Source organism: Protopterus annectens, chromosome 4.part0 (assembly GCF_019279795.1).
Source record: "Protopterus annectens isolate FY-2018-M chromosome 4.part0, PAN1.0, whole genome shotgun sequence".
Lineage (NCBI taxonomy): Eukaryota > Metazoa > Chordata > Ceratodontiformes > Protopteridae > Protopterus > Protopterus annectens.
Genome location: NC_056733.1, coordinates 1696531352 through 1696559117, shown reverse-complemented (window position 1 = coordinate 1696559117; position 27766 = coordinate 1696531352). Strand labels below are relative to the sequence as shown.

The 27766-nt window shown below is 36.5% G+C and overlaps 1 protein-coding gene across 1 annotated transcript in view; it reads right to left on the bottom strand.

Moving 5' to 3' along the window:
- LOC122799984 (START domain-containing protein 10-like) overlaps nucleotides 1-27766 on the bottom strand; it is a 751875-nt gene that overhangs the window by 723397 nt on the left and 712 nt on the right. Inside the window, exon 2 of the mRNA XM_044069425.1 lies at nucleotides 27706-27766. This exon is cut by the window's right edge and continues 96 nt beyond it. Within this exon, the coding sequence (XP_043925360.1) occupies nucleotides 27706-27766 (61 nt within the window). The remainder of the gene's footprint in view (nucleotides 1-27705) is intronic.

The following is a 27766-nucleotide window of genomic DNA, read 5'->3' as shown; positions in this document are numbered from 1 at the left end:
GAATGGAGATTTCATGAATAAATATTAAAATATTTTGGAAATAAAAGCTTTTCAATACAAGAAATAGCTAGAGGATTTTGAAAATGCTTTGTAGTTAAGGGATTAAATATGCTATCAGTGGTTGCTGATTTATCTGTCACTGCCATGTATAGCTCTCAACCTCTTAGCACAAAAAAATATGAACAAAGCCAAATATAATGGGGGGGGGGGTAAATCTCCAAAAATAGGGACAATTTAAAATATTGCTCTTATAAAAAAGTTGCTAGAATAAAAGGTCTTGTGGTACCAAGCATTCTCTGAAGGATATGAAGTCAGAAACTCAAATGCTTGTCATTATATAGTGAATTCAGTCCTCACTCCTTTGTCTTAAAAATCCACAGATTTTATGAGGAATAGACCAAAACTATGAGTAAAGAATCTGGACATTCTGCAAAAATCTGGACAGTTGAGAGCATTCTGTGATGTCACCCATGCATTCGTTTTCAGCCTTGAGTTTTCTATAATTCAGCAGGAGTTGTTCAGACATCAATGAGCTTTCTTCAAGTTTTGCAAAGTAAGATATTTTACAGATTTTCTTTTTTCACTGTTTTGAGTTTCACTACTTATTTGTTCTGAATTTCACTTCTTATTTGGTAATGCCTCGTCTATGATAATTTCGGTTACTAACTCACAGTCATACTGTCTCTTTCAAGAACTCTAAGATGCAACATCTGTCAGCTTCTGTTGATTTTTTGATGTGTCATTGTCCAGTTCTATGCATTAGCTCATGTCTGCCTTTATAGTCACTACTTCTTTGCATTGGTTCATTTTCCCTGTACATCTGCATAATACTTTCTATTTGAAGTATTTTCTGAATGAAATATGTAGTGTATGTAAGATTTTCTCATTGACTTTGGTTGATAGCACTTTGTGTAGTTCATGTAATTTTCTAGATGTCAGTTCATTGTTGTAACCACATCTGGTTTAGACATTATTGCTGTCCTCTCCATTTGATGGAGATGATCCTATTACATCTGGATGAGTCCATATTGGTTGTAGCTTCAACTGGACAAAAAAGAAACCATTTGAAGAAGCGTGAACTGGTGGGATAAAAGGCATATTTGTATGGGATAAAGTGATCCTGCACCATCCATGTGTGCCCCCCCCCCTTAAAAATAAAGTTCAGCTTTTAATTTTAAATAGCTGGAGAGAGAAACTATATAATTTAGTCCGGGTGGGTTAGTGGCATCCTAAGTTGCCACATGAATTCTTTGAATTCTAGAAAGAATTCCTTCGGTTCCCCCCTATTATCAGGTATTACTTGATTAAGCTTGCGATCTGGGTTCAAGATAGTATGTACAGCCAAAACTTTAACAGACAACAGCAGTAATAAAAAGGTTGATGTGGGGTCAAGGAACACAAACGAGTTTAACAGGGCCTTTATTCTGACTTGCAACTTGCAGTTTTATGGCATAAAAGATATTTTAAAAAATAATTGGTTTAAATTTAAAAGTGACAAAGAGGTCCTTAAAAATGTTGGTGACAGACCATGTGTCATATACAAAAAAGATGCATGTGTCAAAGATTTGTTGGAAAGAAATAAAGAGGGGAATAAACACTATAAAAAAGGCAAGATGTTAAAATGTGGACACTGTAACCAATGTGCCAATGTAGTAGAAACAGAAAGAGTTTTTATTCCAAGGTATGGTACGGTTCAACTAAATTTCAAGTTGAACTGTAACAGTACAGATGTTATATATGTCGCCCTATGTCAAGGCTGTGAAAGTTTTTACATAGAGAAGACTAAGAAAGCATTTAATGTTCATATTTACCAACATATGTATGACATCAGGAAGGGTAATGAAAAGAATGTATTGGCTCTACATACTATCTTGAACCCATATCACAAGTTTAAATTTGTAGCCATTGATCAAGTAGTACCTGATAGTAGAGTGACCAAAGGAATTGTTTCTATAATTCAAAGAATTTATGTGGCAACTTAGAGTGGATGACACTAACCTGCCTGGACTGAATGATGTAGTTTCTCTCTCCAGCTATTTAAAATTAAAAGCTGAACTTTATTTTGATGAGGGGGGGGGGCACATGTATATTTTTGTGGCAACACAGTAACATTTGTTTATTTTAAGTACATGATTTAGTTTTGTGGAAATGTAGTTTGGATTGTACTTTATTTTAATTTTGAGATGGGGGCTGATGGGCTAAATGCGATATGTAAATAAGGAAGTATGGTGTTAATGCATTTTATAATGTGAAATTTATGTATAATAACAACTAAAACAACAGTGATTTTTAGGTGCATTTTGCTTTGATGACATGTGACTTTGCCTGGGTTTAAAAGGAAGTGATGTAGGAATAATTCCTGTTTTAATCTGAAGAAATGAGGTGTAACAGCAGACGAAAGTGCTAATTAAACTTTGTATCCAGTTTCACAGGCCAGTGTTCATTTTCTTTACATTACTGGTTTTATCTGTGGTTGTTGGCTGCATCTGTAGCCTTGTCTCATATGTTGAAAGTTTTCAAAGTAAAATGGAAAAAAGTGTTTTAACACTTTCATGTACTGCAGAAATATTCAGGTAGGAAATTTGGAAATGAAGCGTAACTCTTTCCTGTTGAAAGTTGCATGTCTCAAGGGAAGGCCTTCCTGGTTAGATCTTCTTTTTACAACTATGTGCAGATGAAATGAGATGGCACTAAAAAAGACAAGTTTATATTCATGCTAATTATTGATCAATAAGTTTAACAGAACAACATGGATTAGCTTCAGGGTGGGCTTTCAGTATTCTGGTTCTATGATATACAGTGGGGGGTAATTCATTTAAGTGGCTTGAGAGGAGTGACTTCTTAAAATGATAACTTTTTGCTTACTGATAACAGTCAATGACAGATGAGAGGCAGAGAATTTTGTGGTGAAATTTGCATAAGAGAGCAGCAAGAAAGGCATTGACTTTCACGAACACAACAAGAAGAGGATGGTAAGGTGGGAAAATTAATTCACACTACAGTCTGTGGCAGAGTCTATGTGAGCTTATTCAGTAAAGCCTTGAAATGACTTATTTTTTTCCTTATGTAAAAGGCCTGGTTCCCAGATCCTTCTCATATCACAGATGATTAACCTTAGATGACCTGCTTTAATTTCAGTGATTCACCACGAGACACAGCTTTAGTTCTTGTCTTAATACACATTTTAAAACACAATGCAATTAGAAATACACCATATTATATAAAAATACATGCAATTATAAAGAAAACAAGCCAACCTTTCTCAAACAGCAAACTATGGTAGAGCCTGATTGAGCCTGTTCACTAGAGCTGATGATGTTTTACTCATTATTCTAAGAATCTCAAACTAAGTACCTTCTGTAGTAGCTGAGGGTCATGACATATGTGGTCTGTCAAACAAACTATTTGTTACCTTCCAAATCATCAAAGAAATATGGTAACCATTATTTAGCCTAGAGTCCCAAGTTCTTTCACTCTCTTTGGTGGTTTGGCTCAAAACTAGCAACGATATTCTCATCAGGATATCTTAGCATGGAGCCATCTGCCAGCAACCAAATCTTTAAGTGGACATATGGGGCTTCATTAGTTAGCGTATCACCTGTCCTTGCAAGCCTTTGGGCTAATTCTTCACATGTCATTGTAGCTGTACAAAAAAGGGGGGCTTAATATCATAAAAATGTATGTCAAAACTTTAAGCAAGTGATGTTACTTAGAGTTGTCATTTTACAAACATTAGTCTGTAATACACAACACCAGTGAAGTTACTACTACTTATGTCATGCTTTGGGCATGGTCACAGTCAGGGAAGACTGTTAATTGATTGTCTTGATTAGTAAAATTTTCATTCATTTTATTTGGCCTTTTCATTTATATAACTTGCAGTATTGGAGCATGCCTTACAGTCTGATCTTTGTCATGCTTGATGTTTGTCAGCTTAAACATATTGGCCTAGTTGGCAGCTGGTGATGGAAACATTAAAAATAAATAGTCCGAGGGGCTTGCAGCAATTATTCTTTTATAATACTATCTTAGGTTTGCACCAGAGGTTTTTTTTTTTTTTTTTTTTTTGTTTTGTGAGTGAGGTGACTTCAGGATGGGGTAAAGAGTTCATTGCCAGCAATATCAGCTCCAGCAGTTCACAGATTTTTATACAATAATTCATTAGCCTGATGCTCAAGAGTAATGTAGGGTTTTGGACCCTCCAAGGGCAGCCATAATAAATGGTTTTGTTTTATTTGCGTCAATGAACTTTAAAGTAATTTTATGACAAGTTAGTCAGGTTCACAGCATAAACAATTTGTAGGTCTGTGTCGTAATCAAGACAGAAGGGTCAGGATGCTGCACTTACTTGTATGAGAATTCAGTCTTGGCAGGATTTCTGTCAGTTCACTCATAACAAAATAAATTCACTTGTCTCCTTTTCTTTTCAACTGAGAAGTAGCTTGACAGAACAGTTAACTGGTGATGGGAATGCTTGGGCGAATCCTTTGTCTGTTTTTTTTTTTTGCATTTGCTTTAAGTGTTTGGTTATAGTATCTTCATATGGCAACAGTAAGAATCAGGGGCATAACAGGAAACCTGAGAGATTTAAATGACAGATTATAGTTCACCAGTACTTGAAGTGGTAAGAGGATTATAGTTACTCAGGCTTTATTTCAGTATTTTAACTTTCATTGAAACACATAAATCAGTAATATCCCAGGCAATCTGGGGCAGAGTCCAGCAACATTTTTTTTTCTTTCTTGCAAACACTCACCATGGATAAAGCAAGGATCACAGATATAGAGACCGAGGATGCATTTTGGTATTTGCCTTTTGTCACATAACTCCAATCATGAGGCAGCCAAAGGGGAAACAAGCTATTTTTGTAAACTTAAAATGTTCCATGGATTAAGACAACTTCTCCAAACAAAACCACAAGGATCACATGGTAAACCAAGGGGTGTGTTATATGCAGTCTGCAGGTCTACAAGGCTGTTTTTTGACTAGCAGGCAGGTTATCAATTCTTAGAATGTGTTACTGGTTACTAATGTTATTTTACTTTTTTTGTTGGCCCTTCAGTAATGTAGTCACCTAAGCCCAAGTGGGTTTTTCAGAGTCTGAAACCATCCAGCTGGAATGCAGACCAGTGGGTTTTAGGAAGTGTACCGTGATTGGCAATGAGGAAGAGAATCATAGCTCTGAAGGTCCTCCTAAGAATTCTTGTTGGAAATCCAGGAGAGATGCTAACAAATATATTTTACCGTCTCAAGCTTCAGAACCAGATCTGGAAGGTAATGATGGCTTAGAAATGGTATGTGAAGGGTGCAGTATTCATAGACATCCTGCCGAGGTGTACATTGAAGAATTTTTAAATGACTTGCCTAAGGAAGGTAGATCCAGGTTGTTTGATTTGGTTTTAGAAAAGGGTTTTGAGTACAAACAAGACACATCGAAGGAAGTTAATATCGATCACTCTCTGCACTCACAGGTTAATCAGAGCAAGGGGCTTAGTATTGATTCAGCAAATATAGAAGCTGCTAGGTTACATAGCCATAATTTTAGTCAGGCTGAGGGGATAGATTTACACAGTTTTTGGCTCCTATGTCAACCTCTATGCACCATCCAAGTGCCTCAGGGAACTTAGCACCCCAGACTCACACATATCTGCCTATGTTCCCAATTCCATCAGACAGAAGGTCATTAAAGGTGAATTTCTGAATGTGTTCAACATGGTAGATACAAAAGGCATTCAACACTTATTAGACGAGGATGAATCTTGGGCTAAAGATATTACAGCTGCTCTCCCTGCACTGGGGAAGGCAACTTCAAATAAGGAAATATCAAAATCGTTGGATAATTGGGAGGCAGGATTTAAAGTATTCATGACAATTTTAATTGAGAAAGATTCAATGCAAGGTCTAACCCTGCTAGTTTACTTTCTAGCTATCAAGGAAACCCATAACATTCAAAGTGGCACCATATGGCTGGACTATGATAAGTGTTTCAGAAAATTAAAGGCGATAGATAAATCATTGAAGTGGGAAGAATGTCACCCTGGCACTTAGCTGAGCTTCATATTAGACAAACAAATCAAGTGCAGTTCCAGTACTCCATCTGAGCCTGTCACAAGAATACGTTTTGATGGGAATTTAGTATTGGGAGGTGCACATCGCATCATGCAAATTTACCCACATCTGTTCACATTACTCCAAGAATCACCCTGCATTAAAATGCTGGAATGAACTAGGTCAACTGGGCCAGGATTCACCAGCAGGCAACTACAAAAGCAGGAATTTAATTCAAACAGGCACAGGTGGTCCTTTCTTGGATAGAGAAATAATATCCGCTTTCATAACCAACCCAGTTAGTAACATCACCCATTCCCCACTGTGGGGAAATTGTCAACACTCTGAGGTTACACTTGACAGGCTTATCTTGGTTAAAATTTTAGCATTGCCAGATTTTACTTGCCACTGGCTTGTTAACAGAATTGTTAAAGGTTAGACCAACATCAAAGGTCCCATATCAGACCCCAGAAAGCCAATAGACAAAGAATTATTAGGTAACATAATACTGGGGACTCATTTAATAAGCACTGATTTTCACACTTTTGCCATACAGTCCTTGTTATTTACCTGGTTATACTCTTGATTGTTTAGTGTCAGCAAGTTACTTCATCAAGTACGGAAAGACATTATAGTCTCGGAAGACCATGTCAGTATCTCCGCCAAGAAGTAAAAAATGGACAAATGTAGATGGGGTGGTAGTATGTTCATTTACAGAAGAATAAAGATTACTTAACTTGTCCAATTCATTGGGCAAAAATCTTATTTCATTTGGTAGCATCAGTTGTACACAAGATGCCAATACTCTGTCTACCATCATGTCAAAAGATAATGCTGGTCTGGTTAATAGCATCCTGTCTAAGGCATGATGGAGCTGGGGGTATCACCAGCAGGTTTTTTCTCATATTTCCTTTAGAATCAGGAGGGTGTCAGATTTGACACTTCAAGGGCAGTCTGTCAAAGTTTTAAAGCAGACAGGTAGATGATCCTTCAGTGCTTTCTTTCTTACATTCATTGTTAAGTGGGCCCTTTATGCAGACAGAAACTCCTTGATGGTGATAAGTCATTTCATTATTACTAGAGCATAGGGTTTCAGTTCATCTGAAAGGATGAATTTGTTCCTGGAACCTGTAATTGGTCAGTGCACCAGTAAGGGCTCCTAGGCTTGTCCTGATTTTACCTGTGGAACATTTTAAAAGGGGAATTTTATAGTGGCTCCTTTCCTCAAGGTTTGATGATTCATTTAGGTGGGAATGACTTAGCTTACATTCCTAAAAAGATTCTGCTAGTAAGAATGCTGTCAGATTTACCAAACCAACTCCCAGCCATGTACAACTTCAGCAGTACAGTTGTATACACAGCAATCGAGCTTTGCTTGCAGCATCTCGGATGAACCTCCACAGCTGAAACTACAAGATAATTTAAAATCACTTACGCCACACTGGCTACAGGACTTTACCAATCCAACTCTCACCCAAGTAAACCTTCTGCTGTATGATTGCATACACAGCAATCAGGCTTTGCTTGCAGCATCTCGGGTGAACCTCCACAGCTGAAACTACAAGGTAATTTAAAATCACTGTATGTCCAGCTCATTATACCTTGCTATATTACTTGTATAGTCCATGCACATCTGGTAACACACTGCAAAGAAAACCTCCGTACACCTCTCCTACTTAGTGCATGCCTTATCTTTTTTTTGGCTTTATACTTTAGTACAAACTGCTCTAATTTAATGCTGTAGCCTTGAAACTGCTCTATTCTAAATTTCCCTTTTACTCATATTGCTTGCCCTATTCCACCCAATTGTTTAGCCATTTTACTAACCCAACTATTTGGTTCTTTCACTACTCTAATTTCCCTAGCTCCAATTCCTGAACTCACTGTAACATACTACAGCCCACTTGCTCTGCATTACAGACAGCGACTGTTGCTATATTCTGGCCTTTTCTTACATGCACTCCAAAATAGATTGAAGACATATGGTTTTTGCTGATTTTTGTCTGTGTTTCAGCTGCAGAAGTCTGCACATTCTAGTCCACATTCTATTATCATTTACTGTTGCTTTCTCCTTCCCCCCTTCCCTTTCATCACATCTAATTGCTGACTGGCCGAGATTTCTTTTTCCCCGACCTCCCTTTGGCACCATTTTTAAATCCCAATCTTTCCTCATGTATGGAGCGTTATCTCTCTTCAGAGTGCCTCCTTTGTAAGAGCTGTATATGCTTTTATAATACCTTTGTTTAGTTTTTATGTGTTTTTACTTATTTACCTCTGCACACGAAGGATATCTAGAACATAAAAGACTTGCAAATCTGATGTTTAATTACCTGTACATCGACTGAAACTATTTGTTTGTTATTGCTAACCTATGAAATATTAAGAAGTAGTCCTATCTGTCCTCACCTGGCAATGCTACAGCCTTGTAGAACTACGGAATTGACTCAAACAGTTGTTTAATGTTTCATTTTTGTTTGCAATACCAACATAATTCACTGGTCTTAGGCTGAACCTGACTATAGACTTGAGTTATAGTATGTAGATATCTAACAGGGTGCTCGTAATAGTAGTGTTTTGTTTCTCTCTGTATTTGATGTTTTTCTCTTATGTGACCTTTATAGAACAGTATTAGAACTACTATACCCAACTGCATATATATGATGTGAATGCAAAATACCACTGTGAGTTATTTTGTGTGTAGTTACCTTTAAGGCTGCTAGATATTGTAGGATAATACAGATGTGCAAACAGTACCTAGCAACTAACCTATATGATTCAGCAGGATGATTCTAGACAAAGCATACAGTACTGTTAGTTGGAACTTTTTTCTCATACTTGCATTAAATGTAAAACTATTGAAATACCATTGTTAATATTTGATATTGTGCTCAATTTTCCTGTAGTACTCCACAATGGCTAGAGGACTTTATGAATCCAAATCCCACCCAGCTACAACTTCTGCAGTACAGTTGCATACACAGCGATCGGGCTTTGCTTGCAGCATCTCGGGTGAACCTCCACAGCTGAAACTACAAAATAATTTAAAATCACTGTATGTCCAGATCCTTACACCTTGCTCTATTACTTATATAGTCCCTGTACATCTGGTAACATGCTGCAAATAAAATCTCTGTACACCTCTCCTACTTAGTGCATGCCTTATCTTTATTTCGGTTTTATACTTAAGTAGTACGAACTGCTCTAATTTAATGCTTTAGCCTCGTAACTGTTCTATTCTATATTTACCTTTTACTCATATTGCTTGACCTACTCCACCCAATTGTTTAGCCATTTTACTAACCCAGCTATTTGGTTCTTTCACTACTCTAATTTCCCTAGCTCCAATTCCTGGACTTGTTATTAGTATACTGAACAGCCCACTTGCTGTGCATTATGGACAGTGACTGTTGCTATAATCTGACCATTTATTACCTGCACTACAAAATACATTGAAGACAGATAGTTTTTGGTGATTTTTGTCTGTGTTTTAGCTGCAGTAGCATGCACATCCTGCTCCATTCGCCCTCTGCTATGCTCCGGGCTCACTCCACTCCTCTACCCTACCCCATTCCCACCCACCCCCTACCTCATTAGATTTATTCTCTCCTCAGCCCTTCCCATTAATTAATTAACCAATAACCTCCCTCTATGTTTATCCAATAATTAAAACACATCCCAACCTAGCAAAACCTATACACCTATCTCTTTCAAAATACCCCCACCAACAAACTCCATCACACAATATTCCTTATTCCAATTATAACCCATAGTGCACTTCTACTCCTACTAATTTATACTATCTCCTCACAAACCACTGTATGCTGTATGCCTCTTACATCTAGTACCCAAACCCTCCCACTACCTCTAACCAAAGACAGTCACTCTAACATCTCACCCTCTTTACTTATATCCTCTACCATTACTTTAGCCAAAATAAAACTACTTCCTCACAACCCAAACTTAAGATATATCTTGTACACCTTCATAAAACTCTATCACAAACCCACCAAACACACACAATGATTCTTCTCCACTCATTAACACAATGTGGAGATATTCATCCAAATCCAGGTCCAAACTGCCATCCAAAACCCACCAAAACTCCAAACAAAGCAGCTACACCTAATAACAATAAATACACATAGCATTTGTAATACAATCACTGAATGTCATGCATGGCTAGCTACCGACAACCCAAGCATTATTGCAGTAACTGAAACATGGCTAAAACCACACATTGCTGACACTGAGATCCTCCCACCAGGATATAATATTATTCACTCTGATAGACTCCATAAAAAGGATGGCAGTATTGCACTAATTTATCAAAACACCTTACATATTGCAACCTACCCCAAGCCAATCCCCACATTTGGAAACATTGAACTTTTACTAGCATCCCTTCACATCAGTGCTAACAAAAGTATGTGTATTGCAGTAGTTTACATTCCCCCAGACCATAATATCCCCATATTAGAGGATTTTCTATCCTGGATACACCAGAATGTCATAAATGAAATCATAATCCTAGGAGACACCAACATTAATTGGCTAAACCTAATTTCCCTCTCTCCAGCCAATAGTATAAACATGCATAGCTTCACATTACTTATCACTACTCCTATCCATGGCCTATCTACATTATCTGAGTCAACCCTAGATTGGATACAAGTATCCCATCTTCACAATTGCGCAAACTCAGGCACCCTACCTAACACTCCCAGCATATCTCTACAGGACTCATCCACAAGTGATTAAAACAAAATCCTATAGGACATCCAGGAATCTCTCCCACTTTTACCAAAATAAATTCATAAGCATTTTAAAAGCTCAAAACTGGTGGCCACTACAAACACTCCCCTTAGACAAGGCTGTTAACTGTTTCAATAAACTTTTTCTGGATACTCTCAACAGCCTAGCTCCAATACATAACAAGCGTACAAAAATTAACCATGCCCCTTGGTTAACAAAACAGACTAAACAAAATCTGTCCCTTAGAGACAAAGCATGTAAACTATGGTGGAAAAATAAATCCAAACAGGATGAAATTAACTACAAACAACTCTGTAATAAAGCTAAAAAGTTAGTGATACAAGATAAAAAACTACTTTTCCACTAAGCTAACTACCTCATACAACAATCAAAGAAAATTCTAGAGGTCTGTCTCAACCCTACCAAATCTTGGCACAACACAAAATCCATCCCCCACACCTGATAAGACCCCACAAGAAAATTCCCATGTCTTTAATACCCATTTCATTTCCACCATCCAAAAACCACTCAAAGACTCTCCACCTGACTCAAACACCCTATTTACCATCAATTCCTTACTTGATTATAACAGAATTCCTCCTACAGACAAAGCAGCAAGCACTACCACACCTTATTCTTTCACTATTCAGCCTGTAGCCACCTTACAGATATTTAAGCTCCTAAACAAACTCAGACCATGCTCACTTTCTACAGATAATCTTCCCTCAGAATATCTACAACTAGCAGCAAGTGCAACTGCACACCCCATTAGCATTCTTATAAATTGCTCTATCTCAGAATCTTATGTCCCTCAGTTATGGAAAAAATCTGTCATTACTCCATTACACAAAGGTGGAAACTCTCATGATCTCTCTAACTATCACCCTATCTTAATACTATCTCCACTATCAAAAATCTTAGAAAAATGTGTTCACACACAACTACTTAAACACCTCTCTGATAATACTCTTTTGTCTCCCACCCAACATGGCTTCCATCCAGGGCACAGCACTATCACCACCCTACTCTCATTCCCTGATACTGTTAACAAGGCCATAGATGCTGGTCACCCTACTTCAGTAATCCTACTGGATCTCTCCAAAGCCTTTGATATGGTTTCACATACCAAGCTATTAATTCAACTATCAAAATTACGATGCTCCCTTACAACTGTTAACTGGTTCACCTCCTACCTAAACAACAGGGAGCAATCTGTAAGATGGCATAATGTTCAATCCAATTACCAAACAAACAGCATAGGAGTCCCCAAAGGATCCATTTTAGGGCCACTACTCTTTAATACCTTCATCAATGACCTCCATAAAGCCCTACAAATACAAAACATTATCCAGTACGCAGATGACTCTACACTAATATCCACAACAATTTCTCAGACCTTGTTACAGTTACTCTAAAGGCTTTTACTTCAATCAAATCCTGGCTAAATAATGCTCAACTCCTGTTAAACCCCCCCAAAAACTAAACTTTTACTTTTCTCCACAAAATCACCAGATATAGACTTCAAAATCTGTTCTAAGGATGGTACATACATCAATTAAAATAGTGAAAACTGCTAAATTGCTAGGCATAAAAATAGATGATATACTCACTTTTGAGCCTCATATACTGAATGCAATGAAGAAAACACACTTTAAACTAGGCAAACTTTAACGCCATAAACTTTACCTGGACAACCATACCAAAACAAAACTTGCCAGTGCCTTACTTATCCCCTCCCTTCTGTATGGTAGTGCCATTTTTTACAAACCTTAACTCAACCCTTACTAATAAACTACAATCCTGCTATTATAAAATAGCCAAATTTGCCTCTGGAAAACCCTACCGTTCACATCATTGCCAAGCTATTGCAGAAATTAATTGGCTGGAGTTTCCCCACCATCTCTTCTATACCCAATTAACCTTAGCTCATAAATTAATCTTTAGACCCAATGACTTCCCAGCACTATGCTCCATCCTACAAACATATAGTCCTACATGAACACTAAGATCCTCAAGCAAACAGCTACCAGCCATAACAAAACCAAACAAAAGAGCTGAACAAAGTCTGTACTCCCATAGCATTGCCAAGATTTGGAATACCTTACCCTCCCCCCAAATAACTCAAATTGACTGCAGAAAAACCTTTAAGTCAGCACTAAAATTCTTTTACCTGAAGAACCCCTCCTGTCACTGCCAAACAAACTGACCACCTTAAACAGTCCAATAAAAACTCTTGTATTATGCAATGAATAGTCAACCAGTTATATAAATCCACTTGTTTTCATTTTGTTATAATTGTTACCTAACAATGCAATTCTTTTTGTTGACTCTCACTACAGATGGTACTGATTTCACATCTATACGGTCTAAATATGTATCTTATAAACCTCTACTTAATGAATGAGAACTCTATTCCAAAATGTTGTATATATGTTCTTTTATACATGCAATTTGATCTTGCTCATGTTAGATTCACTTATGTTAAATTCATTTTACTTGTAATACATGTGGAGCTTTTCTCCCTGGGCCTCCACTGAAAATGGGTTTTTGACCCAGTGTACTTTCCTGGTCAACAAATGTCAATAAATAAATCAATAAATAAATTTGGTGGCTTTATGTAAAATGTTCCCACAAGTAATAATGTTCTAGTCGGCCATTATTTCAAGGTTACAATGGAAAAGGGGTTCACAACCAGGGAGCAATTGAATGGTCCAGAAGATTCATTAATCACAGAGTACCTAGAATGGACCTTCAGGTGTCATCGAACATATGGACTTCAGTAATGCAGATGAAGAATTTTCTTGCAAGGATGAAACTCAACCAAATGAGATTGGCATTTCAAATTTCTGCTGTGAATAAGAATTGTTTTAAATTAGTTTATACATCATAATGCTGTTAAGCTTAATATTAATGTGTGTTCACATGTTTTATGTATTTTGTATTTTTTTAGTTGAGAAATCTTGTTGGAACAATTGCCATTAAAATGGAGAACAACATGGGCTGCATGCTGGTGAATGGTTGCAACTGGCACTCTCCTTTCTGCCCCCTTCCTTTGATTCGTCGGACTAGATCAGGGTTGTCTAATGTTATTAACAGCATCTACAACTCAGAGAGGCTTCTTGGAAGGAGGCGTGGCCACCATATTTTATGCAATAGTCCTGAGTTATTCTAGTCACTTCAGTTATCAGGCTCGAAACTGGCATCCACCCTCCATCACTCCCCACTGGTTTGGTTAGTATCAATTACAGAGCATTCCAGAACCCCACTTTTTTATCCCCCCTTGATTCATCTGCATAGACCAGGAGTTGCTAATGTGATTAACAGCAATCTATAAACTCAAGAAGGCTTCTTGGGCCTGTTGTCATCATTTCAACTGCTAAGTGGGGAAGGCAAAAGTATGGCTACTTATTTGATTGCTGGTAATGCTGACCAAGAAGGCTTGGTGTGCACCACTCAGGATCAATTATAAGCTAGAATGGGCAGGGCTACCACAACCAGCAACATGATTTTTACAAAATAAGCTGTTGTGTCAGTTAGTGCCTTGTGTTTTAAGAAATAAAAGGTCACAATGGCAAATTTGGTGCGGTTCTGTTGTAGTGACAAATTTGGTATGGTTCTTGACCCCAGCTGGGGTGACAAATTATTCTTAGAAAGTTCTTATAATAGTTCATTTGATTTCAGGACTACCCTTGAAGAAAGATGTATGTAGCAAGTACAGAGGTTGACTATACAGATATGTAGCTTTTACATTGCTTTTCTGGACTTCACATGTCACAACAGCTAGCTACTCTGCATATATTATACTACGGCAAGAAAATGATCTTGGAACTGCCAGTGCAAGTATCCAGGTATACTTAAATCATGCAGCATACATCTGTCAGGCTTACAGTTCACAGCATCATGGGATTGACAGAAAAATCATTTATTTTTATGATTTCAACATTATAGACTTATGTCCTGTTTTATGATACTGCAAAATAAATGAAGATAATGAAATATTAATGAAAAGTTAAAGAGCTTCAAAATAGAGGAATGCAGCAAAAATATCTTGGTAGAATTCTTCATCTCAGAACTTCAATGAGGACAATATCCAGACTATAACTATGACTTTGTCAACCATGTACTGCTGTAAGTTATGTAGCAACAAAGCATTATTGTTCTTTTATGCCTTTTTACTATAATACAGTAAAATATAAAAGTACCAGAACAATACTATTCCATGTGTCCACTATAGTAAGAAAGGCATTCTACAGCTCGAGTAAGTTTGGCTACCTGCCTCTGCTCTAGTGATCTTCCAAAACTACTGTGCCATCAATGAATGCTCAACTCAGTAACGGGCTAAACCTAGCATTGTGGAGAGTCCGACAATCCTTGTTTCTCCTGCCAACCTGGTTGATATGGGTCTCCTGAGGCAGTGTAGCAAGTGCATCATGAAGACAGACAACCCGCTACTACTACATCACACTAGTACAGAGTGCAATAGATGTATCTACACCAAGAAGCTGGAATTCCTGCTCTCTCTTGCACCAAGCAATAACACAGAAGAGTTTGTCACCTCATACACCACAACTCTTACACAAAGCAAAACAAATATATATGTCGTTGGTGCTGTAAAACAACACTAATAACCAAAAAAAGGACCAGGATGAAGACATTGGTCCCTGGAACGTAGTTGAATGTTCTTTAATTAAAACAATCCAAAACACATGATATTTAACGCTTTCATCAATACACATTGACTTCATCAGAACAGTTAGAATTATTCACACTCCATTTAAATAATGTCAACCCAAACCTGACAGGACACATATGTCAATTAATGCCAATTAATTTCATAGCAATTAATAGCGAAAATAGTGTTGCAAAATGTTATTGCATATAAAAACAAAGTTTTTGTATATAAAATTGGAACATATGCATGTATGTATATAAACTAAAAAAATGTATTTATAAAATGTAAAAATATGAAAATATTTTTGTTGTTGAAAGGATAGTTAGACTTTAGCTGCCTTTTCTTTCAATACAGGTATGATTGAAACAAAATCATTGAGACCTGGATGTGTGTTAGCTGCCAACTGTAGTTGCCACATCATTTCTTTTTTATTTAATATATTTTTCCAATCGCTCCCCCTTAAATTAATCTGTACTTCATCTACAATACCAAATTTAAAACTATGAAATTTATCACATACCTTGCTATGCCTAGAGAGGCATTAGTTTCTTTTTAATTTTATATCACATGAATGTTCATATATCCTGGATTTCAATGCCCTCTCAGTTTTGCCTATATAAAAAGCAGTACAGGTATTACACTTAGCAAGGTAAACTATTCTTTTTGTACCACGATTACCCTTTTTAAAAAAAATGTTACTACTCACATAGTTAAAGTAACAGAAGGCTCTTGTAAAATAAATTTACACTGATTACATCTGCCACAAGCTTTAGTTCCCACTTCTCCATTATCTTCTGTGTTTGACTGATTGCCTTCAAGTATAGTTTTCAAATTTTTCCCGACTTTGGTTGAGAAAGTTGGTCTATCCGCCACCATTTTGTAAATGTCATTGTTAGCCTTGAATATGTTCCAATTCTTGTATAAAATATTTTTAATACCTTTATAACAAGGACTAAATTGTATAACGCATACCATTGGTTTCCATAATACTGGGAACAGTAGTTTCTACTAATTTCCTACCTAATAAAGGTTTACAACCCAACTACCAAAACTTCTTTAAGGGTATTCAAAACTAACTCAACCAGATAACCTTGTTCCAGGAACATAGATTTCAAAATGCAAAATTCTTGTTTCAGATCCTCTTGATGTGAAGTCATTCTATGTATTCTACTGGCCTGTACCTTAACTATTCCCCTTTTCTGGAAAAACAGATGGTAACTGTCATCGTGTAAATAAGTATTGACAAAAAGTGTGTTTCCAAAAAACCCTGGACCTAATGCAACTAGACTCCTTAATAATAAGTATGTCTAAGTAACTAATTTCACAGGGTCAAAGCAATAGGTAAACTTGAAAAAATTAGTACTACTGTTCAAATACTCCATAAACCTTGGAATATTTTCTGTTTCTCCCTTCCACAGAATAAAAATATCATCTAGGTATCCGTTATAAGAAAGAATATCTTTATAAAAATTACTTTTGAAAACATGTTCTAATTCCCAGCCCAACATAACCAGATTAGCATATACAGGGGCACAGGCCATGCCCATAGCTACTCCTGTTATTTGTTGATAATATTGTCCCTCAAAATATATATATAATTATGTTCTAAAATAAAGGCCATGATCTCACAAACTAACTTAATTCTATCCAGGTTAAGAGTGGAACAAGAATAAAAAACTTCTTCAAAGTATTTTAAACCTTTATCCTTGGGTATACTAGGAAACAAATCTTGAATGTCAATGGTAAGAAAGACTATATCTTTGGACCATAACTCAGGAGTAATTTTAGCTAAAAAATCCCAAGAATCTTTCACTAAGTGAGAAACACTATCCACCACATGTTTAACCATCCTGTCTATAAACACTGCCAAATTGTGTGTTTTAGACCCATTGCCTGCCACTATGGGTCTAAAAGGCAGAAGGTTGACATTTGTATGCACTTTGAGGATACCAAAAATGGCTGGCACTCTGGGATGTTTATTAATCAAAAAATTATATGTGTCCAAATCTGTTCTGTTTTCCAACACATATTTTTCTAAAAAAATCTATCCTTCTATAAGAAATGTGTATTTGATTTATGGATACCTGTAAATAATTGTCCTCACAAAAAAGTATAGATTGTATAACAGTGTAATCTTCAGAGTTATATATCACAATTCCCTCTCCTTTATCAGGGGTCATAATACGTATCTTTTTATCACCCCTTAATTCATTTAACAAGTTTTTCTCTTTTAAATTGAAATTATTGTGCAACTTCTTCTTGTTAGCCCATAACTGGTAAATGTCTTTTTTAACAGTTCTTTCAAAGCTAGCAACCAAATGATGTAAAGGGGAGTTGTAGACACTGTTTTTCTTCAGGAGAGGTGGGTTAAAAAATCTTTAATTTTGTTATTACGATTGAAAAACAATACTTTAAAATATAATTTCCTAGTATACATGTGCATATCAACAAGAACATCTGCTATATTGGATATTTTGCTAAGAACAAATTTGAAGCCTTTTAAAAACAAAGAAAAAAAATCTTCATTGATAGTTCGGTCACTGTAGTTGTATATATTGAATCCTTTAAAACTCTGAACAATATTGTGGGGGCTACTGATTAGTACCTCTGTCTGCCTCTCATTGAATTGGCTTGTACTCGATGTATTCTCATCCCATGATAAGGTGTCTGTTGTCCTTTCATATTTCTGCTTGCCATTCTGACCGAGCATCTTACAAAGTGAAAACCCTGAAAATCTACTGGATCATTTAACTCTTCATCAAGGAAGGGTTCGGGGTCAAGTTCACCTCCTTCCCCCAACTCAAAAACCTTAACTGACATTAACTCTGGAATAATTTTCATTTTCTACAAAGAGTCTGTTGGTAGGATATGCATTATGATGTTTGTACTGATTGACATCCCTTTCTAGTTTCCTTTCCTTTTTTTGAAAAATTCCATTACACTTTTTCTCAACCCTGGTAATAATTTTTTCAAACAGTCCTTCATATTGAAAGGTACAAATTAAAGGTAGATTACAGGATGAGGTTATTCATTTACATAAATGCATTATTACAGATTTGTTGTTTTACAAAAAAGTATAGATTGTATAACAGTGTAATCTTCAGAGTTATATATCACAATTCCCCCTCCTTTATCAGGGGTCATAATACGTATCTTTTTATCACCCCTTAATTCATTTAACAAGTTTTTCTCTTTTAAATTTACATCTTTTACAAAATAACCTCCTCCTGTAATCTACCTTTAATTTGTTCCAAGTAAAAAATATTTTTCTCTAATAGCTCAAAACCCCACTTGTCAAACATACTAGTGAACTCTTCAATCATGTTATTATCATAGAATAAACCAAAAGGAAATGTGTATATGCGTAAGCCTTGTGGAATAACTTTTAAACAAATACACTCCTTTAAATACACAATATCCATATCTACAGTTTTCAGTTTAAACAATTTCTTTTCAAAGAAATATATAGCATCTTTTAAACTGTTGTATGAAAAAATATAATCTTTTTTTATTGTTGCGAAACACAGCATTTGAATAAACACCATCTTTGTCCTTAAAATTATATTTCTGTTGTAATAAATGGTCAAAGTCAGTACATAATGTTTGAGTGTGGTTTGGAGAACTAGTTAGTCTATTGTTACCATCACCTTGTTCACCAATACTAGATTTACGTGTGGCAATAGAAACATGTCTTCCCCTTAAACCATCATTGAAAGATGGAATATGAAGGACTGTTTAAAAAAATTATTTCCAAGGTTGAGAAAAAGTGTAATGGAATTTTTCAAAAAAAGAAAAGGAAACTAGAAAGGGATGTCAATCAGTACAAACATCGTAATGCATATCCTACCAACAGACTCTCTGTAGCAGATGTTCTTGTTGATATACACATGTATACTAGGAAATTAAATTTTATAGTATTGTTTTTCAATAGTGATAAAAAATTAAAGATTTTTTAACCCACCTCTCCTGAAGAAAAACAGTGTCTACAACCCCCTTTTACACCATTTGGTTGCTAGCTTTGAAAGAGCTGTTAAAAAAGACATTTACCAGTAATGGGCTAACAAGAAGTTGCACAATAATTTAAATTTAAAAAAGAAAAACTTGTTAAATGAATTAAGGGGTGATTAAAATATATGTATTATGACCCCTGATAAAGGAGGGGGAATTGTGATATATAACTCTGAAGATTACATTAATGTTATGCAATCATTACTTTTTTGCGAGGGCAAGTATTTACAGGTGTCCATAAATCAAATACACATTTCTTATAGAAGGATAGATCATTTTTTAGAAGAATATGTGTTGGAAAACAGAATAGATTTGGACACATATACTTTTTTGATTAATAAACATCTCAGAGTGCCTGCCATTTTTGGTATCCCCAAAGTGCATAAAAATGTCAACCATCCACCTTTTAGACCCATAGTGGCAGGCAATTGGTCTAAAACCCACAATTTGGCAGTGTTTTTAGACAGGATGGTTAAACATGTGGTGGATAGTGTTTCTTTCTTAGTGAAAGATTCTTGGGATTTTTTAGCTAAAATTACTCCTGAGTTATGGTCCAAAGATATAGTCTTTCTTACCATTGACGTTCAAGATTTGTTTCCTAGTATACCCAAGGACGAAGGTTTAAAATACTTTGAAGAAGTTCTTTATTCTTGTTCTTCTCTTAACCAGATAGAATTAAGTTAGTTTATGAGATCATGGCCCTTATTTTAGAACATAATTATATATATTTTGAGGGACAATATTATCAACAAATAACAGGAGTAGCCATGGGCGTGGCCTGTGCCCCTGTGTATGCTAATCTGGATATGTTGGGCTGGGAATTAGAACATGTTTTCAAAAGTAATTTTTATAAAGATATTCTTTCTTATAACAGATACCTGGATGATATTTTTATCCTGTGGAAGGGAGATACAGAAAATATTCCCAGGTTTATAGATTATTTGAACAGTAGTACTAATTTTTTCAAGTTTACCTATTGCTTTGACCTTGTGGGATTGAATTACTTGGACACACTTATTATTAATGACTGTAGTTGCTTTAGGTCCAGGGTTTTTCGGAAACACACTTTTTGTAATTCTTATTTACACTATGACAGTTACCATCCATTTTTCCAGAAAAAGGGAATAGTTAAGGGACAGGCCATTAGAATAGTTGGATGACTTCACATCAGGAGGATCTGAAACAAGAATTTTGCATTTTGAAATCTATGTTTCTGGAACAAAGTTATCCGGTTGAGTTAGTTGTGAATACCCCTAAAGAAGTTTCAGATGGTTGGAGTGTAACCCTTTATTAGGTAGGAAATTAGTAGAAACTACTGTTCCTACTATTATGGAAACCAATGGTGAGATTAATTCACGCAACTATACCCAGGCATGCGTTATACAATTTAGTCCTTGTTATAAAGGTATTAAAAATATTTTATACAAGAACTGGAACATATTCAAGGCTAACAATGACATTTACAAAATGGTAGGGGATAGACCAACTTTCTCGACCATAGTCAGGAAAATTTGAAAACTATACTGGATGGCAATCAGTCAAACACAAAAGATAATGGAGAAGTGGGAACTAATGCTTGTGGCAGATGTAATCAGTGTAAATTTATTTTACATGTCCCTTCTGTTACTTTATCTAACTATGTGAGTAGTAAAATTTTTTTTTAAAAAGGGTAATTGTGTTACAAAAGGAATAGTTTACTTTGCTAAGTGTAATACCTGTACTACTTTTTATATAGGCAAAACTGAGAGGGCAATGAAATCCAGGATATATGAACATTCATGTGATATAAAAATTAAAAAAAGAAATGAATGCCCTCTCTAGACATAGCAAGCTATGCGATAAATTTCATGGTTTTAAATTTGATATTGTAGATGAAGTACAGATTAATTTAAGGGGGTGCGACTGGAAAAATATATTAAATAAAAAAGAAAGATGTGGCAACTACTGTTGGCAACTAACTCACATCCAGGTCTCAATGATTTTGTTTCAATCACACCTGTATTGAAAGAAAAGGCAGCTAAAGTCTAACCATCCTTTCAACAACAAAAATATTTTTATATTTGTACATGTTATAAATGCAATTTTTTTTAGTTTATTGGATGGATGGTAAAATTTGCTATATTTTTAATTCATGTTTATACATACATACATATATTCCAAGTTTTATATACAAAAACTTTGTTTTTATATGCAATAACATTTTGCAACACTATTTTCACTATTAATTGCTATAAATTTAATTGGCATTGATTGACATATTATGTGTCCTATCAGGTTTGGCTTGACATTATTTAAATGGAGTGTGAAGAATTCCAATTGTTCTGATGAAGTCAAAGTGTATTGATGAAAGCATTAAATGTGTGTTGTGGATTGTTTTAATTAAAGAACATTCAACTATGTTCCAGGGACCAGTGTCTTCATCTTACAAAAAGCACACATACCACAACTCATACACAAAGCTTTAACTCAACACATAGACCATCATACGCAGAGGTACTCTCCAAAAATTTACCTTAACACCAGAGACCTCCTAAACACAAGGTTGCTACACCTGACACAGCACCCACAGCACTCAAGACACATAACAACACCAGTGACTCACTAACATGGCCTTTAAGGAGCAACACACCCAAACCTATTTTTCTTGTTATTGGAGATTTTTTAGTGAGACATACTGATGTCCCACTCACCAGGCTGGCTAAGGAGAAAGTCACAGTCGACCCATTCAACAACAAGTACCATTATGACTCAGACATAGTTCATGTGTTGTAAACCACATGAGATGTACCTCACTGAAATATATGAAGAGAAACATGATTGAGCCCTCTGAATATGTGTCCCAGGCAGGTATGTCCCTAGCCTTGAGTAGCATTTTACCCTCACCTAGAATGATGCCACAATATCAACAAAAAATGATTGACTAATAATTGGCTTAGTTTCTGGTGCCATTCAAGGGGGATCCAGTTTCTTTCAGCATGAGATGACATGGCTGCTAGACCTCGCTGCTTTAACAGAGATGATCTGTGCCTGCCACCTCTGGGCTTTCGGTTGCTGGCTAAGGCTCTTGCCTCCCCATAGCATGTCTTTTAGGCACGGTCTCAAAAACAAAACTTCTGGCGTGAAAATATTCGTCAGAAGCAAAATAAGGGTTATGCTGCAGAATGCTAGGAGTTTAAACCAAAAGCTGCACTCTCTGGAAGCATTCATTTCCTTGGATGATGTAGAAATCTGTGCAGTCACAAAAACCTGGTTCAAAGCCACAGAGAGTACCCTGGCCTTGCAAGGCTACAATGCCTCTCACACCTTCAGACCACAAAATAAATGTGTGAGAACCAAAGGTGGTGGAGTATGGTATCTATCCTCATTAAAGATAAATACTCCTCCAGACTGGTTAGACAAGATAACTCTATGGAGCTACTCCAAGTTCAAATTAAAGTGGGTAAGACCCCCTTCAAGTTATTGCTAGTTACAGTTCACCCTTCATGAACCAAGATGTTTATGCAACTTATTTGGCTTTATTTGAGTCAATCAAAGTACAACTTAACTATCCTACCATCAACTGGGAAACCTATATGAACCCCAACTTACTTGCACAAAAGTTCCTTGGCTTTGTTATCTCAAATGCCCTGGAACAAATTGTACAAAATCCTACAAGGGGTTGAAATATACTTGACCTGGTTCTCACCAACGTGAGAGGTCATTGAGTCACAGTAAGTGTAGGACCATCATTAGTAAAATCTGATCACAAGTCAGTCACTTCTGAAGTAGCAATAACTCCAGAACCCATCAGAGGTGAAGTCAGATTAAAAAAAATTCACCAAAGCCAACTATACCCCCCTAGGGGTTGACATAAATGATTTCCAAGCCCCAGTCCCTACAGAGGGTCTTGGCAACTATACTACAGTATACTCTGATGCCCTGTACCAACACTTATTCAAATGTACAGACTCGGCTGAAAGTAAGAGTCTCAAGAAAAAACGAACCACCCTGGTGGACATCTCACATAAATAAACTATATAACAAGCATAAGAAGTTGTCATCTAAAAATACCAAAGGGAGGTCCTAGCACTGGAAGAGTACACTCCTAAGCCTAAATAACAAATAAGACAACTTATAAAATCCTCTAAGGGCAACTTTGAGAAAAAAATTAGCAAACACAGCAAAGGATAACCATAAGGCTTTCTTCAGTTACATCCATTGCCTAAAAGGTAGGACCACGATGTGTGCTGAACTAGTGACAAATGATATCACACACACTGATCATGCAGAAATTGCTAACCTACTAGCAGACAGGCTTGGTGAAAATTTCCACCATTTTATCCCCTCCAAACATATCAAACCATAATTTCAATAGCTCCCCCGCCTTATATGTCTAAAGAACTGGTCATCAAAGCTTTGGCTAAGGCACAAATGCACAGCCTCTGTGGGTCCTGATGGCATCCCAGGCTGCATTCTAAACAAACTAAAACAGGAATTAGCAACCCTGTTAGGCACCCTATTTAACAACAGCCTGAATACAGCAATTGTTCCAGCTGAATGGAAAACCGTGACTGTTATCCCCCTCCACAAGGTTGGCTTAGCAACAGATCCAGGGAATTTGTAGACTCGTTAGCCTGACTAGCCTTATCTGCAAGACCATGGAATGTATCATCATGGACCTCATAAATAAAGATATAGGTGACCTCCAAACCCTTGATCTCACCCAGTTTGGCTTTGTAAAGTGTCGATCATGCCTGTTAAACCTAGTAGACTTCTTATAAAATGTGACCAGGACCATAGATGAGGGCAGATCTGTGCACACAGCTTATCTGGACTTGGTGAAGGCCTTTAACACAATCCCTCATTCAGGCATTATTGACAAACTCACCCACCTAAATGTCCATCCCTTTGTTGTTAGATGGGTTGCAAATTGGCTCACTAACCATACACATGCTATCAAAGTAGGTGAATTCACCTCAACCACCAGACCTGTCACCAGTGGGGTTCCACAAGGGTCAGTACTGAGCCCCCTTTTATTTGGCATTTACTTCTCAAAAGTTCAGGCCAAAACAAATGGACTGTGACTGACCAAGTTTGCTGACAACTGCAAACTTGGCATGATCGTTGACTCCCAAAATTATGTCAGTGTACTCCAAGAAGGGCTTACAAAGACCAACGATTGGTGCCAAAGCCATGGACTCAAACTAACTGCAAAAAAATGCATCATCATCCCCTTCGGTAAAAGCAATGCCCCTACTAACTATCAATTAAACAACAATACCTTATGTACAAACGTTGTAGGGAGGGAGTTGGGCACACAAGTAGACAGTGACCTAAACTTTGACCACCACATGTCTACTGTAGTAAGAAAGGCATTCTACTTCATACATTTGATTAGCAAAGGCATAGCTTCAAGAGCAAAAGAGGGTATAACCCCACTATACACATCCCTTATCAGGCCCATAAGAGTATAATGCCACCTTTGGTATGTACCATTCCAGGCACTTGCAGCAACTGGAGAGACCTCAGAGATTTTTAACTAAGAAGATCCAGGGTCTTCAGCACATGCCTTACAAAGACTGAAGTCTTTGTCACTAAACTCAGTAGCATATAGGGTGCTAAGGGAAGACTTGTGCCTGGCTTACAGAGCAATTTCTGACCCCAACCGGATGAAGTTGCTACACTTCCGAAAGTCATATGGGACTAGAATTACCCACTCCAGTGACCTCAGTCTGGCCTGTGATTTAAACAGGACATGCTGGAGAAACAAATTCATCACATAGAGGTTGTCACTTCTCTGGAATAGGCTACCAATTCATGTTAAGCAGAGCACCTCTATGACTGTTCAAAAAGAGCCTGGATGAATGGATGGGAAACCACAAATTCTTGCTGGGAATAGCTCCCACATCTTTCTTAGACATGGGTAGTCATTACTAATAATAATCTTAGGCATTGACTAGACTTTTTCTCTTGAAATTGGCTAGGCTTAAAACAACCCTCAGGTCAACAGCATAATAACCTCCTATGAACCTATGTGTCAGTGAAAAAGAAACAACTTAGTAATGAACATTTTCATAGGTTAGTACTAGGCTAAGTGCCCTTGTGAGCCATTTCAAGCCTAGTCAGTTACCCCATGTGAGAATCAAACCCTACACCTTGTGTCTGTAAGGTAGACACCTTAACTATTATGCCATCCTCCCACCCCTGTGGTAGTGCTGCAGAATACCACAGTAAGTAACATTTTTACTAATAAAACATGTCACACTCAGAAATGTATCTCTAACACATCTACCATTATGCCAACAAGAACAGAAGAAAACATCAATATTAATTTATACTAGAAATTACAACACTGTCACTGTATTTATTGCAAAGGTTGACCTTAGTGTCGTACAGCAGGTCACAGAAGTATGAAAGAATAGTATAAATTAATACCTATCACTAGTCATTTTAAGGGTTTAATTTCAGCATTTAAAGATGCATTACTCGAACAGGTTAGACTCTTGAATACTACTTTTGCTGCATTTTACAGTCATCTGTGTAAAAGCTCATTCATAATAAAACAGATATTAGTCTGCATTCCTGTAAATATGTATTAAAAGCCAGCCTGTGAACGTCTTACCTTGACAGAATATTGAACACACTTTTATTGAAACCCTTGTAGTATCTTACATCAAAGCACTTGTATATCCTTAACACACACCTTCTTAAATATGTATCCATCTACCATCACCTATTTAGAATACACTAGCACTAAAGACTTTTGCAAGCTAGCCACTATCTCTAATACAGCATGACTTCAACGGTATCGGAGGGAGTTTCACTTTATCATAGTATAGTGCAGCACATTAAAAACGTATCAGTAACAAGAGTATCCTAAATATTCATCTATAAAACTTCTCAGTCTTTGGTACAGAACTATAATTTATTCCTTAAACATGCAACACTAAGCCTCAAGAAGGCATTTTTGTTGACATTTGTTGGAGTTACTTCTTCTGGAGGAAAATTCCACAGAGCCAAAAAAAGCCCTGGTAACAAAACTACGGGGTTACTTTATCATGCAAAGTATCATCACTGAAGCATTACTTTACTTTCCAGAAGATAATGATGCTTTCAAGTGTCATTTATTCATTTATTATGATATAGTAAATGAACTTTATGAGATATGCAAAAGGCACATGAGATAATATAAGTGAATCTGCCAAGCCCGATGTCATGAGAGCTCAGCCTGTATTTTAGAAGAGGTACTCTTTTATTTGTAAATCAACTGAGTGCAGTTTATGTTACTGATAGCTTGTCTATATCTGTATTTTATCTCCTTATAGAAGAAAGGACGCTTATCCTTCAACTTACAGTATCTGTGTGAGCTCATTTTGGGTAAGGTGTATGATGCCTAACGATTCTAAGAGTTTACTTCTTTAAGCTGCAGGGCTACTTTAGTAGTTCAAAAACATAGTTTTCTCTACTGTATTGCAGAATTGTAGAAACATTTAGTATCAAATAAGCCTTCTGCATTACCTCTACACAGTTAGGTAGACAGACACATACATGTATATATAAACACACTACCTCCCGTGCACTGCAGATAGTAAAATGTAGTACATATTAACAACAGTAGCAGCAGCAGCAATAATAATAATAATAATAATAATAATAATATTAATAATAATTATATAGCTTTACTCTTCTTATGGTTAATTGTACAGTACTACATGCATTATTAATGTAACCTTACTGTTCTCTGGTATACTACAGTGCTGCAGATCTATATTAGCATAAACCTATGCAATGCATTTGCAGAGCGTATTCCAGTAAAGCAGAAATCTGTCAATAGTAGGGTCAGACAGCCTTCTTTCCTGTATACTTTCTTCTACTTTTAGTGTATTGTAGTATTAGGAAGAACGTATAAATTCTCAGTATACTGTGGCATAACATACAGCCAAAACAAAATACTATGATTCAATTTTCCATGATGCAAGTCAATAAAACAGCATGAATTTAACATCTTACATTGCAAGTGCATTTGCAGCAATAGGAGACAACAGATATCAAGGACAAAGTACTGTACACTATAATTTTTGCATATTGCTGCAAATGTGTTTGCGTTTTATACTCCAAACTCACTGCATTATTCCTTTGTGCATGATAATGTAAAAACATACAGAATTTTTAAGAATGAAATATGTAAAAAGTAAACTGTATGAGGGCACTTACTTAAAAACAACACAATGACCTTTACATCTTACCTTTAATTTCTTCACTGTTTTAGACTCCTCTTGTTCCCTGCTCCACACAGTCACCCCTCCT